Source organism: Trachymyrmex cornetzi, unplaced genomic scaffold, assembly GCF_001594075.2.
Source record: "Trachymyrmex cornetzi isolate Tcor2-1 unplaced genomic scaffold, Tcor1.1 scaffold1002, whole genome shotgun sequence".
Classification (NCBI taxonomy): Eukaryota; Metazoa; Arthropoda; class Insecta; order Hymenoptera; family Formicidae; genus Trachymyrmex; species Trachymyrmex cornetzi.
Window position 1 is genome coordinate 657,720 of NW_017295547.1, and position 27,385 is coordinate 685,104.

A 27,385-nucleotide genomic window follows, 5' to 3' on the forward strand; every position below is an offset into this window, starting at 1 on the left:
GGCGCGACATCTAGTGATTTTTCGGAGTTCGAGCTTTGCTTTAGGATCCCCTTAAGAAAAAAAACAAGGTTTGAAGTCTTTTAAAAGAAATGTATTTCATGAAATAAATTTTTTTATCAAAATTGTTTTGTTTCTTTTCGTATTAGGATTTTCAATTCAAAATTAGGAACACGTTCTTAAAAGGTAACGTATTAGTTGCAGGCCATCCTATACATATATAATTTGATCTCTAACTGCCAATGTGGAAATTTATGACAAATTCGTACGTTCAAAATTGTGTTATTACATATTACTATTAGATACTATTGAGAAATTTGATGGCTTATTTCCTGGATTATCGTTAACGTTCGTCGCAATGAGATGGCTGTGTAATGTAATCGGCCGTTTTGAAATAACGTCTAGACGGATAGGAAACGAGGACTAGCTCGAATTTCCGATGGTGCGATCGATCGCAATCGATTTCCGTTTTTCTTTCGTTAGTTTTTCTGAGATTATTCGATCAATCCAAGATAACTTCGCTAAAGACGAAGATTCGAGGCACAATTGAGTTTCTTTTATTTCTCACATTTCTTTCTTAAGAGAATGCTGGAGTGACAGCAATTACCACAAATTACAGTGCAATCAAAAACTGACTTTACGGATTGCAAAATTTTTTTACAGAATTAAAATATGCACAAATAGAAATTCACTTACTTTGATATAAATGTCACCGGAGGTTAAAATTTGTTTAATATAAGTTTTATAGTTCATATGAGTAGTATAAGTATCCAACGGATCTTAGATTATATTTGAACGAACAATACTGAGTTTGTATATAACTACGAAGAACCTAGGAAAAAATATTTTAGGCTGAACGTAATTTACGTATATATGTATACTTATTGTTAGCAAAGATTTGGCAAATCTCTGCTGTTAATGTATAATCCTTTCCTAGGTTTATACAATCGATCAGAAATTGAAGACCTTCGAGGAGACGTCACTCTTTGCGCTTTAAGGCCGACGCAATGTATAGTTCGAGTAAGGTTACGCGACGATCAAATTTAGCCGATTATTCTCGCGATGAAAAAAAAAAGTGGCATGAGAAGAAAACAGAAAGGAAACGGATAAAACAAGAAAAAAAAGCATGAAAGAGAATGGGGAAAAAATGCGGAATGAGACAACGAACAAGAAATATCAAGCTAGTTACATACATGAAATGTCATGTTTAGATCAATAATTTTTAAATAACTACCAATATAAAAAAAACATTATATATTACGCATTTAAAGTTAAAATTTAAAAAATCGATATAATTATAACTATTAAGCTTTGAATTAAGCTTTAAACCACCATATTGGCTCACCACTTTGAATGTTAAAATTTCGACTTTAAATTCATAATCAGCGACCCAAAAAACCCTTTGATACAAAGTGTTAAAAAAATCAGTCCAATGAGTGTTCGGTGCTTATCTACTAAAGAACATGAAATTTAATACGATTTATCCCTGCAGTTGTAAAAATCCATTTTGGAAAATACATATATGCATTTCCGTAGATTTTTCCATGACAAATCCGAATCTATTGGCCAAATCAACAGATATCGTTACGTTTCCAAGTTATTGTAATCTAAAGATATCGAAAAACCTTTTTGAACTTTTAAATTAGAATATCTCAAAATCCTGACGTGCTAAACAATTTCTGTGGCCAGATTTGAATTTGCCAGCGCAAAAAATTACGTCGAAAAACATCACTCTTACATCTCAGTGGACTTTCCAAAGTCTCATTTTTGCAGGCCTACGTAATTCTTTGTATTAATTTGACTCTTAACATGACATGTATTTAATAAACTTTGTTTTACAATGTCTTCCACATATAGAAGTTTAAAAGTTAGATCTGTTAATCTTGGAGGCTGAAGTATTGATCGTTCGGAACAATTCACTTTCCTTCCGGAATAATGTTCGTTTAACCAATATCGTACTTATCTTCCATAATGCATCATTGGATGAAACATTATTTATAGTATATTGCAGAATTTATATTTTTACTGTAACTTTTAAATACAATCTATACTGTCAGAGTTTGTACGGAAAATCTGGAGATACCCTGTAATGTGCATAAATAAAATTTATATACATTTTTACGTAAATATAAAATTTAAAAAAATTAATAATTTACTATTTTCTACGAGGCCTGATAAATTTTTTACTGTAGGAAGCATGCAAACGTCTCGCAGGAATTGAAGCGCATTAAAAAATAATTATCTCTAGCTCTAATATTATGCAATATTCATGGTTATCGGAGAACATTGGCTCCATAAGAATCATAAAAACTAATGCTTTCAGAATATGACATTTCACATGCGGCAATCCGACGGAATATGATATGAATAGGACGCAAACAAAGAAGAAACCGAAGTTTCTGAAGTGGATTTAGAAAGGGGTATTATCGAGGATGCTTATGTAATGCGATTACCTCTCGTTGCCATCGTTGGTGTCCTTGGGCACTTTAATTACGTAGTACATGTGGCCGCCGTGGGTGGTCGTCATTTTTCGATTGCTTCTAGCAACATTTGACAGTCCAGCAACCTCTATCTATAAGGCGAAAGATCTCGCCTTCTCTGCTTCACTCTCTCACGTTTTACCGAGTGCGAAGTTGACCCTCATACATTCCATCGTGCTCTCATCCTTATAAAAAATTCGAGGCTCTAACCAAAAGACCGACCAAAATGTCCCTGCCTCGCCTTCGAAAAAGAACTTGACTAATTTCTTCACGCGAGCGAACTTGAACAGCAACGTAAGACTTTATTTTTAAGCGCGTTTGCAACATCTGTTCTTCCTCTAACTCTTTCTAATGTTCTCTTCCCCTCTTCCCTTCTCACTCTTTCTCTCTCGGAGATTTGTCCATTTCCTTTCTCTCTAGAGCGAAGAGAAAGAGAGAGAAAGAGAGAGAGAGAGAGAGAGAGAGAGAGAGAGAGAGAGAGAGAGAGAGAACCATGCGTTATTTTAGGGCTGGTCGCTTTGCCAAGAGGAAAGCCTTCCATCGAGTGTTTTCCGTTTTGGCCGATGCGAAATAATCTATCGAGTGTTTATCCGGCTCTCTTCTCTGGCGTAAGAAACCAGAAGATAGAACGAACATTATTCGAGATATTTCAAAATTGGCATAAGGACGAAGCAAGGCGTGTTGGTTTCCATCACATCTCAAAGTGCAAAATTAAGTAAGTTCCTTTCTTATTCGACTTTTTAAAAGAATTATCTTTTCGCCGATTGTATTTACTGAAAAAAGTAATAAGTAACTTGTAACGCATCGACAAATTACTTTTTTCGTTACAAGTAACGAATAAAGATAGCTTTTCATACTGACGTTCGACGCTCATTTTCTTAAGGATGCATTCAGACTAGAAGCGTCAAGCGTCAAACAGCGAGCAGCAATCAGCGAAGCGATATTTTTTACGGCACTGCCCGTATCGCTTCACTGATTAGTTTACTGCTCGCTGTTTGACGCTTGACGCTTTTAGTCTGAATGCACTCTAAAAGTAACTAGTTATAAATAAAAAGTTACTTTTTTCAGTAATGAATGACTTTTCCAACCAGTATAATATTCTCTTTTTAAATGTTTCTGTAATCATTACGCCGTGATTTTTTTTCAATGAGTTATGACAATTTAAATAAACAGTATATAAATTTTCAAGTCTTTTCTCCAAAAACTTTTATGTATCATCGCACCTGTATTCTGCCGCAATAATTTGAGTTACCTGCATTTCTGTAATGTATTTTTTTGCATTAAAAAAAATAGAACCACTTTCGATATGAAAATTTTATTTCTATAAATTTTTTCGATCGTCAATTTAATAAAAATTATTAACGGTTGAAAAAAGGTTTTAAAAAAATTATACGAATCAAGCACATTATAATAAACGTTTTTTTCTTTTGATTTTTTCTGTCAACTTTTTAATTTCGAAGTTAAGAAACATTTCAGGAAAAGTTTTTACACAATAAAATTTTACACAACAAAAAAAAATTCAATATTTTTACGATAAATCAGCGTACCAATTTTTTCAAAAAGCATTTTAAAGAGCTTAAAAACTCTATTTAAAAGTGTTTATTTTGTAAAATTTTATTCAATGATGTTTCATTCAGGTACAATCTTAAAAAATAATAAAAAGTCTCAAAAAATAACAATTTTTTATTTTATGTAATTTGGGAATGAAATGTCATAGAGATAAAATTCAAATTTAAAGCCGATATAAAGCTCTATCTTTTCTCTTTAAAATGCATTTTTTTAAATTTTCTTACGATTTTTTTCATTAAGATACTTCAAATACTTTTCGTGCAAGAATATTATAAACAAACTTATGAACGGTAGTGTATCTATATGTACAGTGGGTCATAGAATGGTTACAACACTTTTTTCGGAACTCAGCTTTGCTCGTCGACTGAACGTAACTGGTTAGATTCATAAGTAAAAATCAATCGCTCCAGTGAGCAGACTTTATTCTGAAACCCATTAAAAAAAAGTGTTGTAACCTTTCAGTGACTCACTATGTATAATATTTGTAAATACACGGAGAGAATTTTTTGTCATTTTATTTTATGTTAAAATTTTTTTTTACCATGTTTCCTAATAATTAAATTTCATTGAATTTCAATAATATTCTAATCACGACAAATGATCAAGACTCAGTCTAATTTACATTTTCTGTAATTCTGCTATGAAATATGTTGAAAAATAACAACACTATTACGATTTTTTTATTTACGTAAATAACAACATTTTTATTTACGTAAATAACAACATTTTTATTTACGTAAATAACAACATTTATAACTTCTATTGCACTTCATGACATGAGTGTAACGCAGTACCATATAGTTCTTAAATAACCCGTAAGAAAATATCTAAGTACAATAATTGAATTTCTAAGCGAGGTAGTGCAATTTAGGAGCCGGTGTAATTTCGATAACTTTACTACTAATAAGAAATAATTTAAGCGTTTTGATGCTCAAATTCGGATTTTTGTACAAATTATACAGCATAAAAGAAAAAATGTGTATTTTTGGGCGGTCTTATCTTAAATCACGATTTTTTTACTTTTATACTCGCGTTGTTAGTGAATTATGTCTGCATTAGAAGCTTACAAAATTCTTTGATGCTTTAGTTTTTGTAATATAAAAATGAAAATCGTGAAAACATCTCAAATAACATAATTAGATATGTAGAGAAGTAAAAAAAATTACAATTCACATTATCACGATATTTATAATTATTATGTGTATATAATTTTTAATATCATTTTAATATCAAATTTTTTTTGTTTCTACGCAGCTAACATTATTTTATCTATTTGAGGCACTTCCGAGGTTCTCATTTTTATATGACAGAAGCTCAATCGTCAAACAGACCTTGCAAGCTCGTAAACGCGGATAAGCCGGGATTTGCTTCCGTCATGTGAAAGCCCCGGCTGACTTGTATCAAGAAGCGACCTATTTCAGGAAAGTCTGTGACCCATTTTCTCTTCTCTTCGGCATCATGGCCGTCGCGCCTAGTTAGGATATCATGCGTGTACCGCACATGCACTCGTTAGCAGAAATCATTCTTGGGGGATTGCGCGTATGCGCAGTTCGACTTTCCACTAAATAATGTGACTTTAGCGTGTATCTCGATACACGATATTGCAAAAACTCCGTAATTTATTCGCTTGTGACGATATTTTCGAGGATGCGCACAGCGGCTTAAAAATAGCCCGGAAATTTACACGTTGAGTCAGCAGCTTGAAGTAGATCGCATTCTACTCGCGCTTTTGGTATATTTAAGGAGGTTCGAGTCTCCGTTTCACCGTTCTCGTAAGAAATGCATCAAAAATTAAAATACATTGTAGAATAAACATTATATTCAACATTGAATAAACGAAAACTATTCGACAAAATAATATTCGATATTGAATAAACAAGAATAAAAGAAATTCTTTTTTTATAATAAGTACAGAGGGTAAAAATAATAATCGAAGAAGACAATCGAACGATTGACTGCAGTCAATACTAAATGAAAAACCTTATGTTAGAAAAGAAAGAGAGTAAAAACACACGAACGTTCCAGGATTGTGACTTGGTTGTGCAACTAGTTGCCTAGCGGAACACGAGCAGTATCGATTTGGCACTGTTTACGTATGTCGTACGACTTCAATGACTCCTTGGCAAACGGCACGCGAATCACAAATTGTAGAAATCAAGATAAATTTTGAAGTAATCGAAATAAGAATTTGACGGCGTTACATTTGGACAAAGACAAAGATCGGTTATGATTTATTTTTTAGTACAAAGCTACAAAGAAAAATGAAGTTTGAAACGGTGCATTCTGAGTAATAAGATACGGACGCAGAATGCGAGCGTTTTTCTTCAAGAGTCTTTGGAGGGATTGTCCGTAACTCATTTAAGATTCATTCATTTCCGGCGATGCGTAGCACGCACAGAGACTTCTTCTTTGTAAATGGAACTCTGTCAACCAATTAACGCATGCGTGCCTTTCATATGCAGGGACACTCCACTTATCTTCATTACTCATTGAATTCATCGTTGAAATACTTTTCCCAAGTTCTCACACGAGTAGTAACTATATATGAACATACATTTTGAATGTGATTATAAGCATAACTGGGCGTTTAATTGGTATAAAATAGAAACTATTATATTAGCATCACTATAAATATTTAACATGGATAGCTAAGCGTTAATTTATAGAGAGATATCACTTAGGAAGTGAATTAAAAATATAATAGAAAATGAATAATAAAATTGTACTATTTACAATTTCAAAAAAGAAATAATTTAAAATAATTTATTTTATTATAAATACTATATGAAGTACTGCAGATAGCATGAAAAAGCTAACAAGAACAAATATAATAAGATGTACATATGTGTGTAAATCTTCATTGTTTTCCTATCGAATTGACTTCCATTTTTCAAATATGAATAATATATTAAATTGAAATCACACATATATTGATTAATATTTTCATGTAAAGAAATTCTTTCTTAGAATAACCTACGTGTTTTCAACGTTATGAACTTTCTCACGTTCATATGAACTTTCCTGCTCCTATCACCCGGCGAAATATCGACCTTTTCTTGACTCATGACATCTCTATGTGTCCCTAGTCGTCAACGGATAGACTATCAGCCGCCTGAACATAACTTGTGAAAAAGTCAGTGCGAGGTGTACTATTTCGAAGGGTTAAAGGGTCAAAGGCGGACGGAAAGCGGAGGACAATGTTGCACTTTGTCACTCGGATTTCCTCATAGCTAAAGCAACTGCCGGGCAACTTTTCGCGATTGACTATATATTATATCGAGCCATTTGACATTTTTAGACTCCCGAGTAACGACCGGCACGGACTCGATCTGCCTAGCTGTCTACCTGCCTTGCTTATCGTTTAATCGAACTATTCTATAAGGACGTGTACCCTAGCTCTTACAGGGTATATAATGCTGCTTTTCCCTTCGCGCCCAACGATTATGGGGGTTATATGACTGGGGTAAAAATATGGGTCACGGCTGATCTTGAATAGATATACTGGGTGTTTCACATTTTCATTGACACATTAAAATATCTCGAGAATGAGACATGTATGTGAGATTGAAAAAAAGTTTCAGATAAAAATGATCCGGTTCAAGGGAGACGTATTTTGGTTACGTTGTTTTTTTCTAGATGAAAGTGCCAAAAGATATAAAAGTCACCTCCACTTTTTAAAAATGAAATTATATGATTTTTTTATATGATTTGTTGTGGTACAGAACCGTAGTTGTGTGAAATTACGGTTCTTAAAATTTTTATATTGAATTTTTAACATAATGTAATTATTATTTGAATATTTTGTTATAATAAAATAATATTCAATATTTCTTCGTGTTAAAATAATACAATTTATGAGTGAGAAAACGAATAATATAAGAATGTAGGTAGTTTTAAAATATACATTCTGAGATATAAATAAATAAAACGTGAGTATTAATTTAACACATTATAAATGTTAATTTCACTGACGAAATATGTTTTCACAATTTGTTTCCGAAGTGTGACATTTTTTGTGTTAATTTTTTATATAATATTTGTGTCACTTTCTAACATATTCATCGCGTTAAATTAATGCAAAGGTTTAGGTGGATTGTTTGGGACATATGAAATGTATTAAACATAACAAAAATTTTTCAATTATATAGAATAGAATCTAGATTTATGACTAAAAATTAAAGTAAATGTAATATCTTATTTATAATCGAAATTTTTTGAAGCATACAGGAAATCTCAAGGAAAAGAGAATTGTTGACGAAAGACAAGAGGAGCACACATATTATGGACCCGACCTAGTTTCGCGATCTGTACTGTATACGAGCCACTGGTTATAAGGTCACGTAGCATGGGAATACGTGCGTGCGTTGCGCCGCGTGTTGTCACAGATTCATCAAGCTGTTGTGCGACTGCGTGATCGACTTCATGTACCTGGACTAGCCAGCAGGTCTATTCTGTAAATCTTAGCGCAAATTTCGTTATCATTATAACGCCGCTGTGCAGCTCTTTTATTATGGTAAAAAAGCTGCGCAGCGCTATTATAACGATAACAAAACTTGCGTTAAGAGTTGCAGAATAGGCTCCCCGCGGTACCTACGGTACCTACAGGTAGAGTGAGAGAGAGAGAGAGAGAGAGAGAGAGAGAGAGAGAGAGAAGAAAGACACGAGAGGAATGGATACAATACTCAATTAGCCTCCAATTACAAGATATCTGAGATGGCTATGTTTATCGCGATGGATAAGTTTATTACGTTCGAAGCTACCTTTACTACTTGAAACCATTGATCTGTCGAGATCACGACTTTACTTAATTCAAAACAATTAATGGACGTTCTATAAAGGAGTAAATGGTACGTTCTATAAAGGAGTAAATGGTACCAATAGAGACGTTGTCTCCGTAAATTTTAAATTAACAAATGTACAAATTAAGATTCGTTAAGATATTTTTAGTTTTGAAAATTAAAAAAACACAAAATATTGAATTTTTATTGCAGAAATTTCTCTAAATTGTTTAATTTAAAATCTTCAAAACATGCTCATTTAAAAATTTTGTTCACATCCTATAAAACTCTGTACAAACGGGTAAAATTCCATCGTTCTCTGTGATAAAAAATTAAATTCTTTATAGATAAAATATTCAACGCTACTTGCTTACTACTGTCATATCTCGCGATCATCATAGCAACAATATAATCCATTTAGCAACGTTTATTTGTATTTATCGACGCGTAATTGGTAATTGACGGTAATGCGAGGACCTGCACGACTAAATTTCTCGTGAAGAAATTTAATGAAGATCAACGAGATAGAGAGCGAGCGTCATTCAGATGAGGAGGTCGAGGGCAAAAATCATGTCATGAGGCTCAACTGCTCGACTACACGCCGCGCCGTGTCAATCCATTCCGATTAATTTTGGAACTGTCAAACATTTCGACAATATAATTAAAAAAATCAGTTTGAAAAGATCTCGTTAAGTAATCAAAAATGATGGTTCGTCAATATAATGATAAAGCAATTTAATTAAATTAACATATAAGTTGTACTATATGTAATCAAAAAAAGCTCAATTGCTTGCGAGAATATTAACAGATACATTCTGATCTATTTATTAGTCTATTTATTATTAACGAGCGCCGCTTGAAGTGCGCATACATCTATGAGGATGAGTTATTATTACTCAGTTTGTGGTAAACGGCGTGTTTTTCTCACACATGCGACGAGAGAAAGAAGACCCGTTGAAAAATTTACGCCACGATCGCCGCCATTGTCTCAACCTACTCACTTCTTCGAGATAAGTCTCGTTGCATCGTTTTACGCGCGACACGCCCTCGTAAATATGCTTTTAGTCTTTATGAACGTGAGATGGTTGCTCGAAAGCAAATGCAATAAAACTACGTGCCCAAAGGTTACTCTGAACATAATTGTAGAAGCCTTCAAGAGCTAACTCGTAAAATAAAATTCATTACTGTAACAAATCAATAATAATTTCTTCAAATTAATATGAATAATAATTTATAATTTTTTATAAATTCTTAAAATTCATTAATTCTTCACGGAAGAGATTATCATGATATGTTAATATACAGTGATTTTACGATGAACGAAGTTAATATGATTAGATTAATAATTCAAGATCAACAAGGTTCGCTTGGCGACTGTTTAATATGTTAATTCATGTTTCTACGGTTAATTAGACAATTGGGTGATCGTGACGGAGAGTATCCCGTAAGATTCTAAACTTTTCTAAGGCAGGTCACGGTTTCCGAAGACAAAGTCTTCCGGTCACAATTTTTGGTATGCTCCGCTTCGACTTGGACGCATTTGGATTACTCCAAATTTCGCTTCGCGAGCCTCGCAGCTTCTACGATATGAAGTGGAAAGTATGTTTGTAAAAGTTGCGGCTTTTTTATTTCGAAGTCAATTTAAAAAACGAGTCGAGCATTGACCTTTAACCACGAATACGATACATTATACATTCGGTTGGAATGATTGAATATTGAAGTAGTTGCTGCGAAATTATACAAAAAATAAGAAAATTTATATAACATAGCTAAAACTGAGAAAATGGTGTAGACGCGTAGTAAGTATAGACTAGAAATATACAGATGAAAACAAGATGGCACGCGGAAAAGTCAATAATTGCAAGCGGTTTATTATTTTTCTTTTTTTCGAAGAGGACCGATTCGTGCGCGTGAGTTTTTATTCGTATATTTTTCAGTCTCTTTATCAATATAAGACGATTTGCAAGAATTAAACATTGTACGTACCTACAAATAAGCACAAAATTACGTATCAATTTTTTGTGAAGATAAGAGACCAATTTGCGATAAAATTATCACTAAGAAATAAAATATCGAAAAAAACAGAGGTAAAAAATTCGACGGTGACACATGAGCACCATGTCTAAAGTCCTTCGTCGCCTTTCGCAATCGGCATCCTACGATTTCCATTTATTCAACAAGGACCTTGCAGCGATTCAGGATTATATTTTCATACTCCGTGGGGAGTATGTAAAATAGTACGCAATAGAAGAAAAACACTGGTTTCACTAGAGCACTGCATTCGTTATTTGCGAGGTCGCGTCGCGCGTTTTGCGTCACAGATTGCGGTCAGATCGCGTGGCCATTAGGGGATTACAACAAGTTACAGTAAATTTTCCTAGCGCAGCCCCGAGAAAAATCGCGCGTGACACGCATCCTCGCCCACGCACGTGTTGAATAAAGAGAAAAAGGGAGGGAGGGAGGGAGAGCGAGAGAGAGAGAGAGAGAGAGAGAGGAAGAACACCGATTTCAAAAATCAAATGATCGAGAGATGGATCTTGATTTATCCTCCTGACTCACTTGTCGAGCCCGATCGGATTAATCCCAATCAATAGAGATCTATACACGCAGGAATCACCGCACTGTTCACTGTGCCATATCATCGGCCTTATCACACTGTTGTGATCGCGTTATCACTGTATCATCGGGGATGCGATCCTGAGGATCGACGTTGCTCGCGATCGGCTGCATTCGATGACATGCGGGATGGCACGAAGGGCTCGAGAAAAGGAGCTCGAGAAAAAGGCAGAAGAGAACGAGGGAGGCAGCTATATAGTGGAGGAGGAAAAGAGACGGATCAACGAGAAGGGGGTACTACGTAGATGGAGAGAGACAGAGAGACAGAGAGAGAGAGAGAAAAAGAGAGCGCGCGCGAATGTCCGTCGATGCAGCCGACAGCACGACTGGCGGCAGCGGCCTCACCGCACCTCTGCACATCCACCCACGCTATATCGATCTCTGCCGCCCTCCGTTCTCGCGCCCCTCACCTTCTTTCTTGCTCCCTTCTCTTCGATACTCGCGCGCATCGGGAACGGAGTGCCGGTACCGGGCGCGCTGCTGCGTTGGTATCAGCGATTTGGCGAGGCTAGTGCATTGAGATGGTGGTGGTACTGGTGGTGGTGGTGGTGGCGATGGCGGCGGTGGAGAACTAACTTGAGCTCGGACCCGATTATATGCACCGCGAAGATATAAGGCGTGTGTATGAATGGATGAAGAAACTGCGATGTGTACGTGAGAACGCGATTGGGTAATAGTAACGCTGGTGGATAGGGTGAGTGGAAGGGTGCATCCTGGATGTACAGGTGCCGAAGATATAGATTTCCTTCTCGTCTACAGATTTCTCGACGAAAATTCAAAACCGGGACTTTTCCGATCAAAGTTTTTCTTTATATTTTCTCGACTTTTAAAGTTTCGATACCTAGACTCGTTACATTATTGAAATTGTATGATAAAATGTCCAATAAAACTTATATGAATAGCCATATGAATAGCTTATATGAATACCGATCAATCATGTCTGTCTCTTTCACGCATGCGAAGAAAAGAAGTAAAAATTCTATTAAATCCTTAAAATTTTTTAATATTTGACGAGAAGCTTTGTATATAAAGCTAACTTTTCCATTAATTTCTATAAACACAAAAATATTCACTGGAATATATATAAAAATTATGCAAATGTAAATTTTAATTTAAATTAATTTTTGTATGATTGCAATATTGTGAATTATATGAATACACAAATTCCTCAACAAATCTATAATTATACAAATTCGTTGAGGAATTTTACACATACGATGATTCCATGCGGATAGATTTCGTCGCAAACACGACGTATGTTCGCTTGCATTAGCAATTAGAGACTTCGTACGACATATGCACGATTTTACGTAACATTCTACTGAGTAATAACGCTCATAATACCCCCATTAACCTGAATCTCCCATCACCGCAAATCAAATTCGTTGCAGATAAAAAATGTGATATTCTTTATTTGCTAATTTTTTATAAGCATAATGCGCTGTAGAACCGTGCAATCAATCGAGTGTCAAGAGATTAGGTGCTATTTCATTCGTGCGTTTTTATCGTACAACAAATGTGTGAGAGGACTCTCTATCCTATAGCCAATCAACAGGCTTGAAAAATTTGTCGTACGACAAAAACGTAAGAATAAAATAGCGGCCTTAGAGTTGCATAGGAGATAAGTTTAAATCAACAACAGAATATAGTAATTCAACCGATTCTCTTGACGTTTCTTCTTCTTCAATTTCAGCGTCCATTTCGGCGAATTACATAAGGACCGAATGAGGATACACTAAGATAATACTGCAAAGAATAAACGCAAGAGATAACATCCACATAGGATAACGAAGTTTTGGAATAAATATAATTTTTATCACAATATCCGAATTATTTCGAAAAAGACATTGATATTATGTGATTCTAAATTATTCTGAAGATTTTATACATAGTTTGTAAGAAAATTTAAAAATTTTGGATCAAAATTATATGTATACGTGTTACATACAAATATAATTAAATATATATATACATATATAATATTAATTAGAATTTATATTTAATATGGTGTGAACACCTATTAAATATAGGTGCTCACCATCTTTACCTCTATTGTTTAACTTATATATTATCTCTCTTTTAACAAAAGGAAATCGTTGGGGAATTAGCGTGTAACGTGTGCAGACCAGACGGCATGTCGTAATGTCAACAGCGGTAGAGACAGTTTTAATGCGTAATAGTTACACTGTATCACGAACAGGCAGTAACCACGGAGAATCATCGTAAACAGTTTGGTAGTGCGGTAGTACGTCGATAGAGGGGCGCGGTGGAGCCGAGAGAGAAAAGAACGTCACTTCCGGCCCATTAAGATCATCAAGGGTCGCGAATCGTGCATGGGAGGCTAATTATTCTGGAGACAGTGTCTCTCATCTCTGATAATTTTTCTTCTCCTTTTTACTCCTTTATTGTCTAATAATTTTAAGATTTTTTTATTCACGACAAAATAATGCCTCGAAAGACGCTAAAAATCATTAAAAAATTCATCGCAACGAGACGAGGAATTAAAATATCCTTTCTGGAGATGATGTTTGCTATCTTTAATGATTTTTAAACGTCTCTCCCTCTCCCTATTCTGATGCTTAATTTATTTTCCAATAATTTCCTAAGTTTTACGTTCATGAAAAAAGAATCAGAAGCTCATTAGATTGAATGGGGCGCATTTCTTTTTAAAATAATTCTTAATTGGTTTCCTTCAATATTTGGCGATGTTCTAATTTATCTCATAATAATCTCTGATGATTTATTAAGTTTTTATTTGTAAGACTAGATTTTGTCTTACCTGATTTGCGTGTGGTAGGCAGGCGTGGTGTGCTCAGTGTGCGTGGTCAGAAGTTCCGTGGGATTGTTGGCCATGTTTATCGGGAGTCCTGTCGAATGCGTGATCGGCTCCAGCAAGAGAACACCTGGCGTCGCCGGCGATGGTTGTGGACCTAACAACGAGACACGTACTTTTTCTCTACCTTCGCTGAAATTAAGAGAAGCATATTGTGTTAGTATAAAGATGAAAGAGGTATTTATAATCGGGCGTTATAATTAGTAAAATGTGTTTTTTTTATTTTCCTTATATTATCTTATATTTTTTATTTCTCTTTATCATTATCTTATATTTTTCTTATATTAATATCTAAATACAGATACTTTAAACAAAATAGTATTTTTAATAATTACTACACTGCAAAAATGTTGACGAATGACATTTGCATTTGGAAAATCGGCAGGTCTCGAATAATCAATTTTTCCACGAGGCCAGCCTTGCGAAACTCATGGAAAAAAACTAAGCAAAATTTAACGATTTAACTTCCGCTTTTATCGCCACGCCTCCTCGCGTGTCCTACCCCCCCAGGAGCGTGCAGCAACCTCCCTTGAAAACGTCTCTTATGCACGCATACGTATGATTCTCACGTAAAGCGCCTAATCCGATTGGCGCTAGAAGGTAACGATTAACATATTGAATATCAAACAAATTTTCTCAGTTTCTCAATTTCCATTAAACTGTATTAAAAGATTAATTAAGGAGTCTTTCAGGAGTCTCTTTTTATACGATTTAAAATAAATTTTGTAGATTTAACAGAGTTTAATCCTTTCTCTAAACTGATTTCCTAAGAGTTTAAATTACGGGTAATGTATGTATATATTCATATATGTATATATATATAAAATTAATGATAAAATTAATTAATAAGAAGAATATAATGTTCGTAAATATAATATTTTAATAAATTTGACTAACTTTTATTATGTTAAAGATCATATAGCGAATTTGATTGAGCGCACTAGTACGCACTATAGATGCATATTAAAACCGTTGTATACTGATTTTATTTTAGTATAAAAGTGAAATGCAAATATTTCGAATTATAAAATACACATTTTTTCTAATAATATAATAAAATGAATAGAGAGAGAAGATTTGGCGGTTTAATCTGTTTCTCTATATTTATATTAAACACATATTTTTACGTCAACCAGTATACGATGGTTTTAATGTACACCAGTGCGCACTGAATGCGTCCAATCGAATTCGCTAATAATTTGCTATTATATATACATAGGTATATATAGATACAGTATATTTAGAGAGGAATCCGACTTTCTGCGGAAGCGAGGTCCATCACACCTCCCCTTTGCCAAAGGACGTTCAACTTTTCACGCGAAGCGAGGTCCACCCCCTTTTCTCCCTGTTTAGAGACGTTCGACTTTCCACTATATAGTATATCCCCAGAGGCGAATGACTTTCCTCTAGGCAGGGGAAAGGGAGATGAAGTGGACCTCGCTTCGCGTGAAATATCTCCTTTATTCCGTTTTGGCATAAAAGAACAGCATTATGTAAATTATATAGCAGAGTATATGTAAAATATATTGACATATACATTTTATGTTTAAAAGTTACGTTCCTTTAATAAAAATTATTTTTTAAATAATTTTTTAACGGACAACGATCGACTAGTCGATCGTAAAACTTGTCGGAGGTTACTCAGGACCTGTATAATGCAAATTTTAATTGTGTGCGGTATACTAATAAAAAATTGTGGTCTCTCAGATCCTGACTGGCATCCGTATTTTAAAATCGAGGTAAGTAGATTTTGGTAAGTATACCAAAAAGGGACCTTGTTCCGATGATTTTGACCTTGACACATATTATCACGTAACCTTGATAATATGTGTCAAGGTCAAGATCATCGGTGTAGAGTCCCTTGTTCAGTATATTTTTACTTAGATTTCTTATTATTTTTCATTTTGTTATAAAATACACACACAATATACAGGATGTCTCACAACCACCGTACAATACTCTTATAGCGTATTCTAAATTATAACAAATTAATTTTAAAAGTTAAACATGTAATAATAGATGTCTAAAACTACAATTTCCAATCTTTATTTGTGCACAAATCAATACCAAATGGAAAATATAATAAAAAATATTTAAAGTGACACCATTCAGCAACTTTCCTCTACTTTGCTAAAATAAATTAAATCTGTCGATGTGATATCGTTATACATATAGTAACAATTTTAATTCTAATAAAAACAATAATAATATTTTACCGATGAATTCGTATCGCGAGCGGTAGCTCGTCGTCTGTACTATCGCTCGTCATTTGCACGATAAAATTCCGACACGAGTATTTCGAGCGCAATGCGATGAGTCATTCGCCGATAAAAATTGCGTTCAACTACGAATAGAATTAAAGCAGTATTTATTTTTCACGATATATAGGTCACCGTGGCACTTTCGCGCGCACGCATGCTCGATAAACTATACTGGATGCTTTAGTGTGTTAACCTTTATTCGCTTCTCCTCACTATTCGACGCTCGAATTTATTCGCTTTGATGGGTGCGCATACTTGTGATATTGCAATTTATGTCGAGGCGCGTCGAATGTGCGATGCCAAGCACTTATGTTCAGAACACCTCTCGCGTACGAGTGTTTGGACGTTATTAATTGAGTGACCGAGAAATTAAGCGACATTTTATCCGTTCCCGTTACGTAAAAAAATATCCTCAATTCATATTTGGAATTAATATCTATCGAGTATTCATTCAATTGCATTTTAGTCAGATGTGTCCTTATATTTATCAAACAAAGCGTGGACTCGTATATTCTTTGGTATTCAGAAGACGCTTGCCTCAATATAGGTCACGAAAGTAATCCACTCACGAATGAGAATTGCCAATCCTCCGAAAAAGGTATAAACGATCGTTCACGCCGAAGCCTCGTCGAAACGTACGTATCGAGGGAGTCATGATCTTGTGCAATATCCTGTCGGTTGCGTAATCGACCAAAACGAGTCGACGGGGATCAAGCAGCGGCGCGGCGTCGAGAGGAAAACGAAAACGTGAGCTGGACGATGCTCGGAATCGGTTCCCGACCACGGTCACCGACCGTAGACTCGATCTTGCGTGTCGCGATAACGATTGTTTCTTACATTGTATCTCTCAGGAGATGCACTTTTTACCTTTTCTAAAAAGAATTTTTATTATTTTTCATCGGAAGAACTTGAAGCACACCTTGCGTATAACTGAAGATTCTTGAGAATTAAATTCTCGCTTTATGTTGAAATAAAGTAAGCCATTGCGTAAGTAATATTTATCTGTAAAAATAGTTTGCATAATCTATACACAGACACATGCTATTGTTATTTATGTTTTACGCATTGACGCCTGACAGCACCCGTGTCTGACGTCATCGGGCAGTTAAATACCTTGCAAGAATGATTCAAGCCTTGACAACTCGTGACATCATCCTAATCATCCTAAACACCACGCTCACAATCAGATTTTATACGATACGTTATTTTTCTCGGCGCTATTCTGGACGATACACCGCGATAATTCGCCCATCAGTTTTCGTAATGACCAGGAAAACTCGAGGACTGTATACCTATCTATTCAAGACTGGATATCACGCATATTAAAAGCCGAACCATAAAACAAAGATGTAAACTTAACAATGCTGTCTGAGTATTGAAAGTTAACACTTTCAATATTAGAAGAATCGAGCGGATATATTATTGACTGTTTCTATTTTTTTAGATTAATACGATACGTGTAGAGAATTCTGAATTTTTTTCACTTTTTAATATTATATATCTTTTATACTGATAGAATACCTAGTTTTATTTTCATCAATATAAAGGACATAATTATCATCCGTTACAAAGAATAATTATATCACTTTTTTCATTTTTATAGTAATTCATTTGCTTGATCATTTTAGGGAGTCGGTACACTGACAAAAAGTTGTTAACTTTACTAAATGCGTTTAGTTTGTAGCTATTATTTAGTTCAAGTATTTATATATATATATAATAAAATCTTCTTATTTGTTTAAATTAACAAATATTTGCTCGACAGCTCATGACCGCTGCATTTAATTGTATCGACTAATATTTTTTAGAAACAGCAATTTTTTTTTCTTATTATCAGTGTACATGTAAATGTCGTTAATATTGTTGATGAGATTTAAACAGATACCCGATTCTTAATGACAGTGTCAATATTGTTATATACTATCGTAGGTATTATATATACATTTAGTAAAAAAGCTGCGCAACAGTAGTATAACGATACCAAATTGTTATTAAAAATTTCAGAATTGGGATATAGGTTTTAATTTTAATTGAAGGGACACTAATTCAAGAAATCGTAGAGCAGAAATTGATATAATATGATCCTCCATAAGAATTTATACATGTATAGGTATTCTTGTTGCTAATTATATCATCATACATTCGCTCTTCGAGGAGGAAGTATATTCTCTCGCGACACTTGAAATTAACAAATGCCAAGCTGCTCGCCGCAAGGTTGCAAAATGACACGCTGCTGTTCTAAATATAGACGCATACACTTGTGCAAAATGTTGTGAAAATTTTTAATAAAAAATCGTATTTAACAAAAACCGATAAAAGAAAGTTCAATGTGCTACAGAATTTGTAAACATGTCATGACAAATCCACTCGTAAAATTCTAAGCAAAATTGTTTGCACGTGCAATGTAAACTATCCAGTTAACTAAGTTATTTTATTTTTCTAATTTAACTAAATTATTATTTTTCATGTAAGTTCTTCTAACTGTCCTCATAGATTAAAAAGTTCTTTTCTACAATTAAAATATAAACGATATTTTATATACAAATTTTACACTTTATGCGTATAAAATAATTTTGAAAACAATGTTGAATTCTTAGAATTTGGCTTATTGTTAGATGTTAAATCTCATCTGACCGTACATGTGAGAACACAACCAATAAGAATAAACACCTTTAACGGTCTAGCTAGATTTTAAGTGCTTGTATAATTCTGTGTGAATTTATATACTACGTATATATTAGTCCTTTAAACTGTGCACCCAAATGATTTTTCGGTTTTGAAACGCAAACTGTACTAAATTATCGCAGTAGTATCACAAGTTAAATTGACTAGCTTATTGTTAGATACCTAATATGAAAGATCAATGATTTAGAAAATTTGTGTGTACGTGTACATGCGATATTGATAATAGTAGTGAGATGTGTCGATGATATATACATTTTAAATCGTATGTGTGTAAATCCTATTGAACTTGAACTTTAGAATTCTCTTAACTCCGTTGGTTATTCTTTAAGAAACTACTAGAGACAGCAAAATTTTTTCGCAATATTTTTACATATTCGAAATATGAGACATATATACATAAGATAAATGGCCTAAAATCACTACTATGGCTATATGAGAGACGTAAGATGAAAATCAAATCGCCGCGTTTATTAATGCTGAATGCAAAGCATTTTAAAGACAATCGTGTCGGCACACGAACGATCATTAGAATAGGTCCTAAAGATTGAGTTATTAAAAAAGAAGAAAGGTCAGTTTTTCAATTAAAGGCAAGTCTATTTTTTCACTGCGCGCGTGGGGCATGACGTTTCCAGAAGAACGAGAAAGAGAATGGCTGCAGTGTAGCAAGATGGTCTATAGTGACGGGAAGAAATCTTCTTTGTCTTTTTCCGTGTGTCTCTTCTCATCGACAGTTACGGCACTCATACCGTCGAAGCGAGAAGAAGGCTATCGGATAGTACTTGTAGCGCGCTCTCGTATCGATCTCTCGCCGTTTTCTATTGTTGACACTGTAACTATTGTCGATCCTGCGAATGGCGGTTTCGTGACAAAATGTTAACGCTAATTCTGTTACAATTAAAGAGAGATACGACGTCTAGGATGTCCCAGAGAGAAATCACGAGACGTGATTACCTTTTGCTTATTTCAATCACAATATTAAAATCACATACTTTTCTCGAATTTCATTTCAGCCTACGAGCGACCTGTGAGTTCGAGGGCCACTGCTTATACTCGCCGCCGGTACTTTCCATCCTCGTTCACCCCTATGGATAACATCGGTTGCCTGTCCCTTTCGCTATCTTCCCGCCAGATCGATGGGAGTCCGCTATTAGGGACAGACATGCCGGCGACGCGATTCGATCGACGGTAACGCGACCTTTCGCCGGCACTTGATCAAGAAGACGAATATACAGGGCGATTATCATGAAATGCTGCTTATCACAAAATCAAATAAGAAATTTGTCCTTAATAACATCAGCTTTCTTCTACACTAGTTACAAGTCGTTCTACTATAGATTGTAGTCTTTTCAACACCTGGCAGACAATTTATTACAGAAAGTATTTAAGTTGGAATTACACATTCTGAGTTATGAATTTCTTTCTTATACAATAGATCTAAGATAAAATTCAATTTTAATATTAATATAGTCTTGAATAATATAAGTCATCCTAGTAACTTCAATTACATGACAAGTTAGACGACTGATTTCTAATAATGATGTAACTTTGGATTTGCAATACCCTATCGCGATTTTATTAATGCAAGAAAGTGATGTTGCAAACGTCAATTGCGATTATGTACGTATACGTGTGTACTATATAAACTGTCTTCATCCATAAATCTTGTAGACAATGCATATTTCAGATAGTTTAGATAGCGAATGCTAGTAATATCCGAAGAGGTGGAAAGTTCAATGAACTTTTTCAAATCTTTTTTTTCAAAGGTAAAACGAGCTAAATTTATTTCCTTAACATTAGCCTTTTACTGTATGGGACAAACAATTATTTGTCAATTGATTCAAATATAATCAAATATAATTTTTTCGTAAAAAGATTTCCATTTGACAATAGTTTTCAAAAGTATATAAATATTCGCTTATATTTATGCAAAGCAGTTAAGAAGTTAAACTAAGATAAAAAAAACCTTTAAATGAATTAATTAAATGACTAATAATATAAGTTTATTTACGTCGTGAGTGACATATAAGATTCACGGAATGTTTCGAACTTTACTCAGTCCTCTTCAGCCGTGAAAAATTATAATGAAAAATTATACACAAGTTTCTTTTAGAATTAATCCACAATTATCCTCTATCTTTAGCAAAAGATCTAAAAAACTTATACTGCGATTCTTTCCATATTCTGTAGTGAATTGAAGACGATTATGTAAACTATTAAAAGTATTTACAAAATGAGAAAAGTTTTGTCAAAGGATGCCGCCGTAATTATGGCATCTATATAACGGAAATATAACAGTAAATCTAAAGCAATCATATTCAAAGCTTTTTCTATCTATCAATCCTTTAATGGCTGTACATATTGAAAGGAAGAAATGTTGAATTAAATTGTAAATACTTAGTCGCTGATGAAGACTTGAAACTGAGTTAAAACGTATGAACCTGATGTATAAAAAGAACAAACCACTAAAAATCATATTTTGAGATTAATTGCGCTCTAATTACCGCATTTAGACTCTCATTTGCCTGAATCTTTGTTTTTTGTTTTTTTCAAAGCCTTCTGTTTAAGATCTTGCAAAATCATTCTGCCACAACAGGCAAAAGAGGAGATCCCAGATGTGCTGAACGTGTCTGCTTATATATGGCAGCATTGAACATGAAAAAAGTGGAAGAAAGTACAAACTTAATAGCAGATATGAACTTTGTCTTTGGAATTAACATATGTTTATAAATATCTGGCCACTTCTTTTGAATTCCATTTAATTTCTATTAAACTTCATGTACACTTTAAAATATAAAGCCTAATTATGAAAATTACGGTACTAACAATTAATAAGATGAATTCGAAACTGATTTCTTATCAGATTATCTAGGGAAGAAAATTTAGGGAAGAGGATACTTAAACATTCAAGAGATTCATGCTTGAAAGAAGACGTGCGGTTTACAACGGAATAAAATTTACGCACTGTAAATTCCGTCGTGCCTCAAACCTGCTCGAGGGAACGAGCTCTCCCCCTCATTGGGCGTATACGCACCTTTCCGGACATCCCGTACCCCGCACCGGCAAACAAAAGGAAGAAAAAGAATCGAGAGCGACGTTTGCGAGCAATTGGAACGCGATCGAAGAATCGAGCGTTTCGATCCCTGGATCGTACGGAATGGAGCCGCGATCGGAGCAGCTCGGAGTCGAAGGGCGCGTATTCTGTCACCGGGAATACGGGAACCCCACCTCTCTCGTTATTACCTGGATGTCGCACGCGCACACTTCTAATCCACGGACCTGGACGATCGATCTCTCTCTTTCTCTCTCTCTCTCTCTCTCTCTCTCTCTATCAGTCGATGCTCCTCCCGAGAAGGATCGACGTCGGCGTCGCCGTGGGTAACTCGACCGACGACGCGACTCCGTACACGTCGAGAGAGGGCCGCGGGCGTACTGAACACGTCTCGTCTGCCTGGTGCCTGCCTCTCCGCTCCGGCTCTCGCGCTCCTCTTGCTTATCCTGGCTCAATGATCGACAACAGGGAAAGAGGGAAGCCCGGAGGGGGAAAGAAAGAAAGAGAGAGGACACATAGACGCGCGTATGCCGCGTACACGCACCGACGACGACGTCCACTGAAGAGAATGCGAGCGGAACGCAAGGGTCTCACCCTGTGAGAAAGGTAGGAAGAAAAGGAAGCGCGGGCGGCGAACTACCTCGAAGCATTAAATGCGTGCGTGTGTGTGTGTGTGTGCGTGCGCGCGCGCGCCACTAATACATGCGGAACGTGCATGTATTGGAAACGCCACGCAGGCGCTTCCATTCCCTTCACGGCTCCAATTCCATAGTACGTGAAACTCTGGTGAGTGTCGGCATCTATCGTCATACCCATGAGATCCTTCGCATTCGAATCGATCTTGCAAATTGCAGGTGTCTCATACTTAGAACATATATAAATGGAAGAGGAATTGAGTGCTGAACCTGAAGCCCAAAGCTCTAGATACCAAATTAACGCAATTCTTTTATCTGAGAAGAAATGCCAACAACTTTTCTATTGGCTATTTCAACCGCCAATTTTGAGTTGGTGGCTGTACTCCAATAAGCGCTTAGTATTATTATAGTAATTCTTTTAATATAATATAGTTATTAGGTCAAAGATGAAGGACCTTTGCGCTACTTTGGTATATCTAGAGCTTTACTGAAGCAAACATCCGTGCGAGAGAGAAAGTTATAGAGTCCAAATTGATTGTAATGCGCATGTGCCACTCAGCCCGTATTCCCCCGTTCCACTTCGTTCTAGTTTGTTGTCAATGTGTGAGAAACACTAAACAACTGTGTACAACGTACAACTCACACGCACGGTCTGCGCATGCGCAATGTGAACATTTGGGACTCTCTATGTTAGCTTCAGGCTTGATACATGGGCGGTATAAACAATTCTTCTTTCATTTATATTCTAAGGTTTCATACAACAAAACACACGATGCATAATGTTTCGATTTCAATTTTCAGAAAAATACGTTCCGATAAATGCAGAGATATCTGCTCCAAAAAGTGTGAAAGGAGAATCCAGAAAGAACTCAATCCAAAATGACCAAAAAAGAAGAAAGAAGATGGAAGAATAACGCTATGGTCCAAGAGGGAGGGACATGCACTTTAAAAAGAAAAGTGCTTTTTCCTGATGATTTAATAAAAATAAATATAAAAAATGTTCTGTCTATTTCTTCAACATGGAACAAGTGATTTGTTTGAAATATATAAGAATTAGGCTAGATACAGATCTACAAATAATTATGTATTGAATCATCAAAATAATCATGGAACGCTTAAGCATGATGAGCAATACTGGAAAAAATTTTAACATTCTAACAACTAGCTTATGCGTCTTATGATGTCTTACGTAATTCTTGATTGTCTATTTGATAGTCCAATAAAATTATTTTCAGATCTGCATCTAACCTAAGGTGTACTTAAATAAGACTAAATTCTGCCTCGCGATAAAACCTAAACTATTCTTTAAAAATCCTTTGTTAGAGGTCTTAACAAGTATGAAAACAATCATCGTTTATCCGAGAAGTAATGGGAAAGTTGTAAAAATAGTGCAGTAAGCTGTTTTCATAATATATTATCCATGAAGACGAAGAAAAATATTCGTTATATTTTATCGCAAAGCTAAACTAATTTTATTATGTTTGATAATAAACAATTTGAGACAATTTGGCAATTCATGAGTATTACGACAATGAGAGAAATTTTGGAAACACAGTATTTTATAAACTACGTACTAAAACAAAGTTATTTTATAAACTATATAAAATAATTTTGTGCAAAACTAAAAATTGTACTGTCAAAACATATCTCTCATTTATTTTCGTCTTAGAATCCAATTTTGAAAATTCGTATTTAAAGAAACATTTTATTAGAATATCAATAAAAGATCTCAAAATACTGCACCTTTTATTACATATATATATTCTGTATGGATTTACTTGCAAAAAATAGAACTCCGTCGAGTCTAGTGACAGTGCCGCGTTATACTTTGTAGATAAGTGACTTTAGTAAAATATTTTAGTAAAAAGAGCGTCATCGAACATAAAAATCAGATTAAAAATATCATAAAGTATTGTAATATTTATATAAGATATTTTATATGTTCATCCCTCTCTTCCTATTTGGCATTTATATTTAAAACAATAAAAAATCATATATAAATTGCTTAACATATTTTATAATTATTGAAATTTATTTTAGTAAAATTTAAACAAACATATTTTATATTTTATATTTTATGTGATAGATATTAATGAATTATATTGTTATTTAAAATAACAATATTTAAAAAAGTAAAATTTTTTGAAATACCACGTTCTACAATTACCATGACTTTTAGGATAAATTCTAAGAAAAAAATTCTCTCTATAATACTCTATACAGTCATATTTGATCATGTTACACAATATTTTATCATTATGTTCATGATAATGAAAATTTTATTGTAACATACGCATTAAAACATACAAATCTCATTGTACAAATAACGTGCTATTAAGTGTTCCTACGAAATTATAAATTATACGTCGTCATGATGTTTTTGCATGCAATGACATTGAAATCGAAAAGCTTGGTTTCCAAACTTGAACCCACCGAGCAACGTACGTCAGGCAAATAAACATCACGTGGGGGAACTAAAGGGCTAAAGCATGTTCGCTGCATTATTCAATGACAAGATACTGACCGCGCGAGTTGTGCGATTTGCGTTGCTAACGGGGGCTTTGCACGTTTGAATATGAGAACCACGTACGTGATTACAAAACCCTCGGTATATGTAACCGTATGCAAATAAAGAATTGCGATGATCTCATCGACGCGAGAGGAAGTCCACTAAAAGAGCTAGCTACGCCGTTCACGGCTGACTTTAGCACTTTGCACTTTTCGTACCTCACCGGAAAAAGCGGACTCGTGATCTGCACAATTGGTGTAATCGAGCGACCGCGATATATTATCGAACTGCCGTCTCTTTCTCAAAATACTCTTAATCATCTCGTAATCTTATCGCCACGTAATATTGATATTATACAGAACGATAACCGTCAAAGTTGCGAAATACGCGAATTTTCTTGGCGAATTGTTACCAATGAATCCTTTTATAATTGTGTGCGCCAGGGATTAAAATATCCTAATAAAGATAAATACGCGTTTCTAAATCTTACCTTTTAACGTCTTTAATTTAATCCCTTAAATAACATTTTATTATTTTTACCTTCTAGAATTACGTTCCAAAACTTCCTCTCTGAGGAAAATTTTACTCAAAATATATAGTACACGTAACGTATACTATATAGCATATAGAGTAAAATCTTCCTCGGAGAGGAAGTTTTGGAATGTAACCCAAGTATGTCAAAATATAAATTAATTTATTTTTGTGATCAGTTTCAAAAGAGTTAATCAAACAATTTAACTCAAGAAAATATATTAAATTTAGCTAAAATTTAACTTATTATTTACTAAATGCATACATTAATATAAATGTTGTTTATATTAACGTGTGTATTTAATAAGTACTAAATTAAATTTTAATCAAATTAATGTATATTCTTGAGTTAACTGTTTAACTCTATCGTTTTAGTTAAATTAATGATATGATAGAAGCAGTGGCGACCTATAGAAATAACTAAGAATAACTCAAATTGGATATAATTTAACATTACGAATTTAACAGTGTTTGTCTACAAAATTAAGATATTTCTTCTTTAAATTCTAATTCTTCTGAAAATTGAATTTATTCGGTAAATCCAGCGCTAAGACGTATAATCGTTACTCGTGTTTGAACACGAGACTTCATGTTTCTCGTATGCTTGAAATATAACGGGAGACATCGCGAATCTCTGGAATTTCTGTCGGTGCGCAAAGAAGGAGCGTCTCGGTATAATGAAACGGTCAAAATCATCCTTATGCATATATTATACGTACAATACTATGACATTCGCGGGAGACAATGTGCCGCATCTTGCAAATTACCTCCGTACCTTCCGTTTTTATGTATCTCTCCTAATGGCCGGCTACTTATCTCGTTTGATCCGGTTAAACGACGATGCTCATGTGCCAAGAATATCTATATCTAAAATATCATCTCCGTCACTGTATGCTCGCAATCGGAAAAATAAAATGTGTCAGACGAGTTACGGCCACTACATAAGCACATCATAGAGCGTCTTCAAAAGTATTTGCGAATATAAATTTCCGATCAAAAGCAATCCAAAAAAATGCAACAGACAAGTTTGATGGATTTATAGTAAGAATTAGGTTTAGCGAAAATGACACTCGGATGTAATTGAGCAAATATACATCAAAATTTAAAGTGAACTTTTAAATTAAGATTAGGACTTTCGAAATCATAGCGAATCGAAATACAATGCTATTAAAGCGCAAATGTAAAGCTATTTTTTTGTGAAATATTAACATTGCTCAACTACATTTTACCTACCCCTGTGAAGCTGACCCCCTACAAAATTAAGATATTTCTTCTTTAAATTCTAATTCTTCTGAAAATTGAATTTATTCGGTAAATCCAGCGCTAAGACGTATAATCGTTAGCAAAAAAATATTCAATTTTTTAATAATTTAAATTTTGTATAACTTTTGAACTAAGGGTGAGCAAACGAAAATTCCGACGGAGCATTTGTGAGCAAACGA

The 27,385-nt window shown here is 34.5% G+C and overlaps 1 protein-coding gene across 1 annotated transcript in view; it reads right to left on the reverse strand.

Moving 5' to 3' along the window:
* Positions 1-25,708, reverse strand: part of LOC108770704 (uncharacterized) — a gene marked incomplete at its 5' end in the record, with an annotated part of 33,262 nt that extends 7,554 nt beyond the window's left edge. Inside the window, 2 exons of the mRNA XM_018522407.1 lie at positions 14,220-14,405; positions 25,631-25,708. Coding sequence (XP_018377909.1) covers positions 14,220-14,405; positions 25,631-25,708 — 264 coding nt within the window. The remainder of the gene's footprint in view (positions 1-14,219; positions 14,406-25,630) is intronic.
* Positions 25,709-27,385: the final 1,677 nt, after the last annotated feature.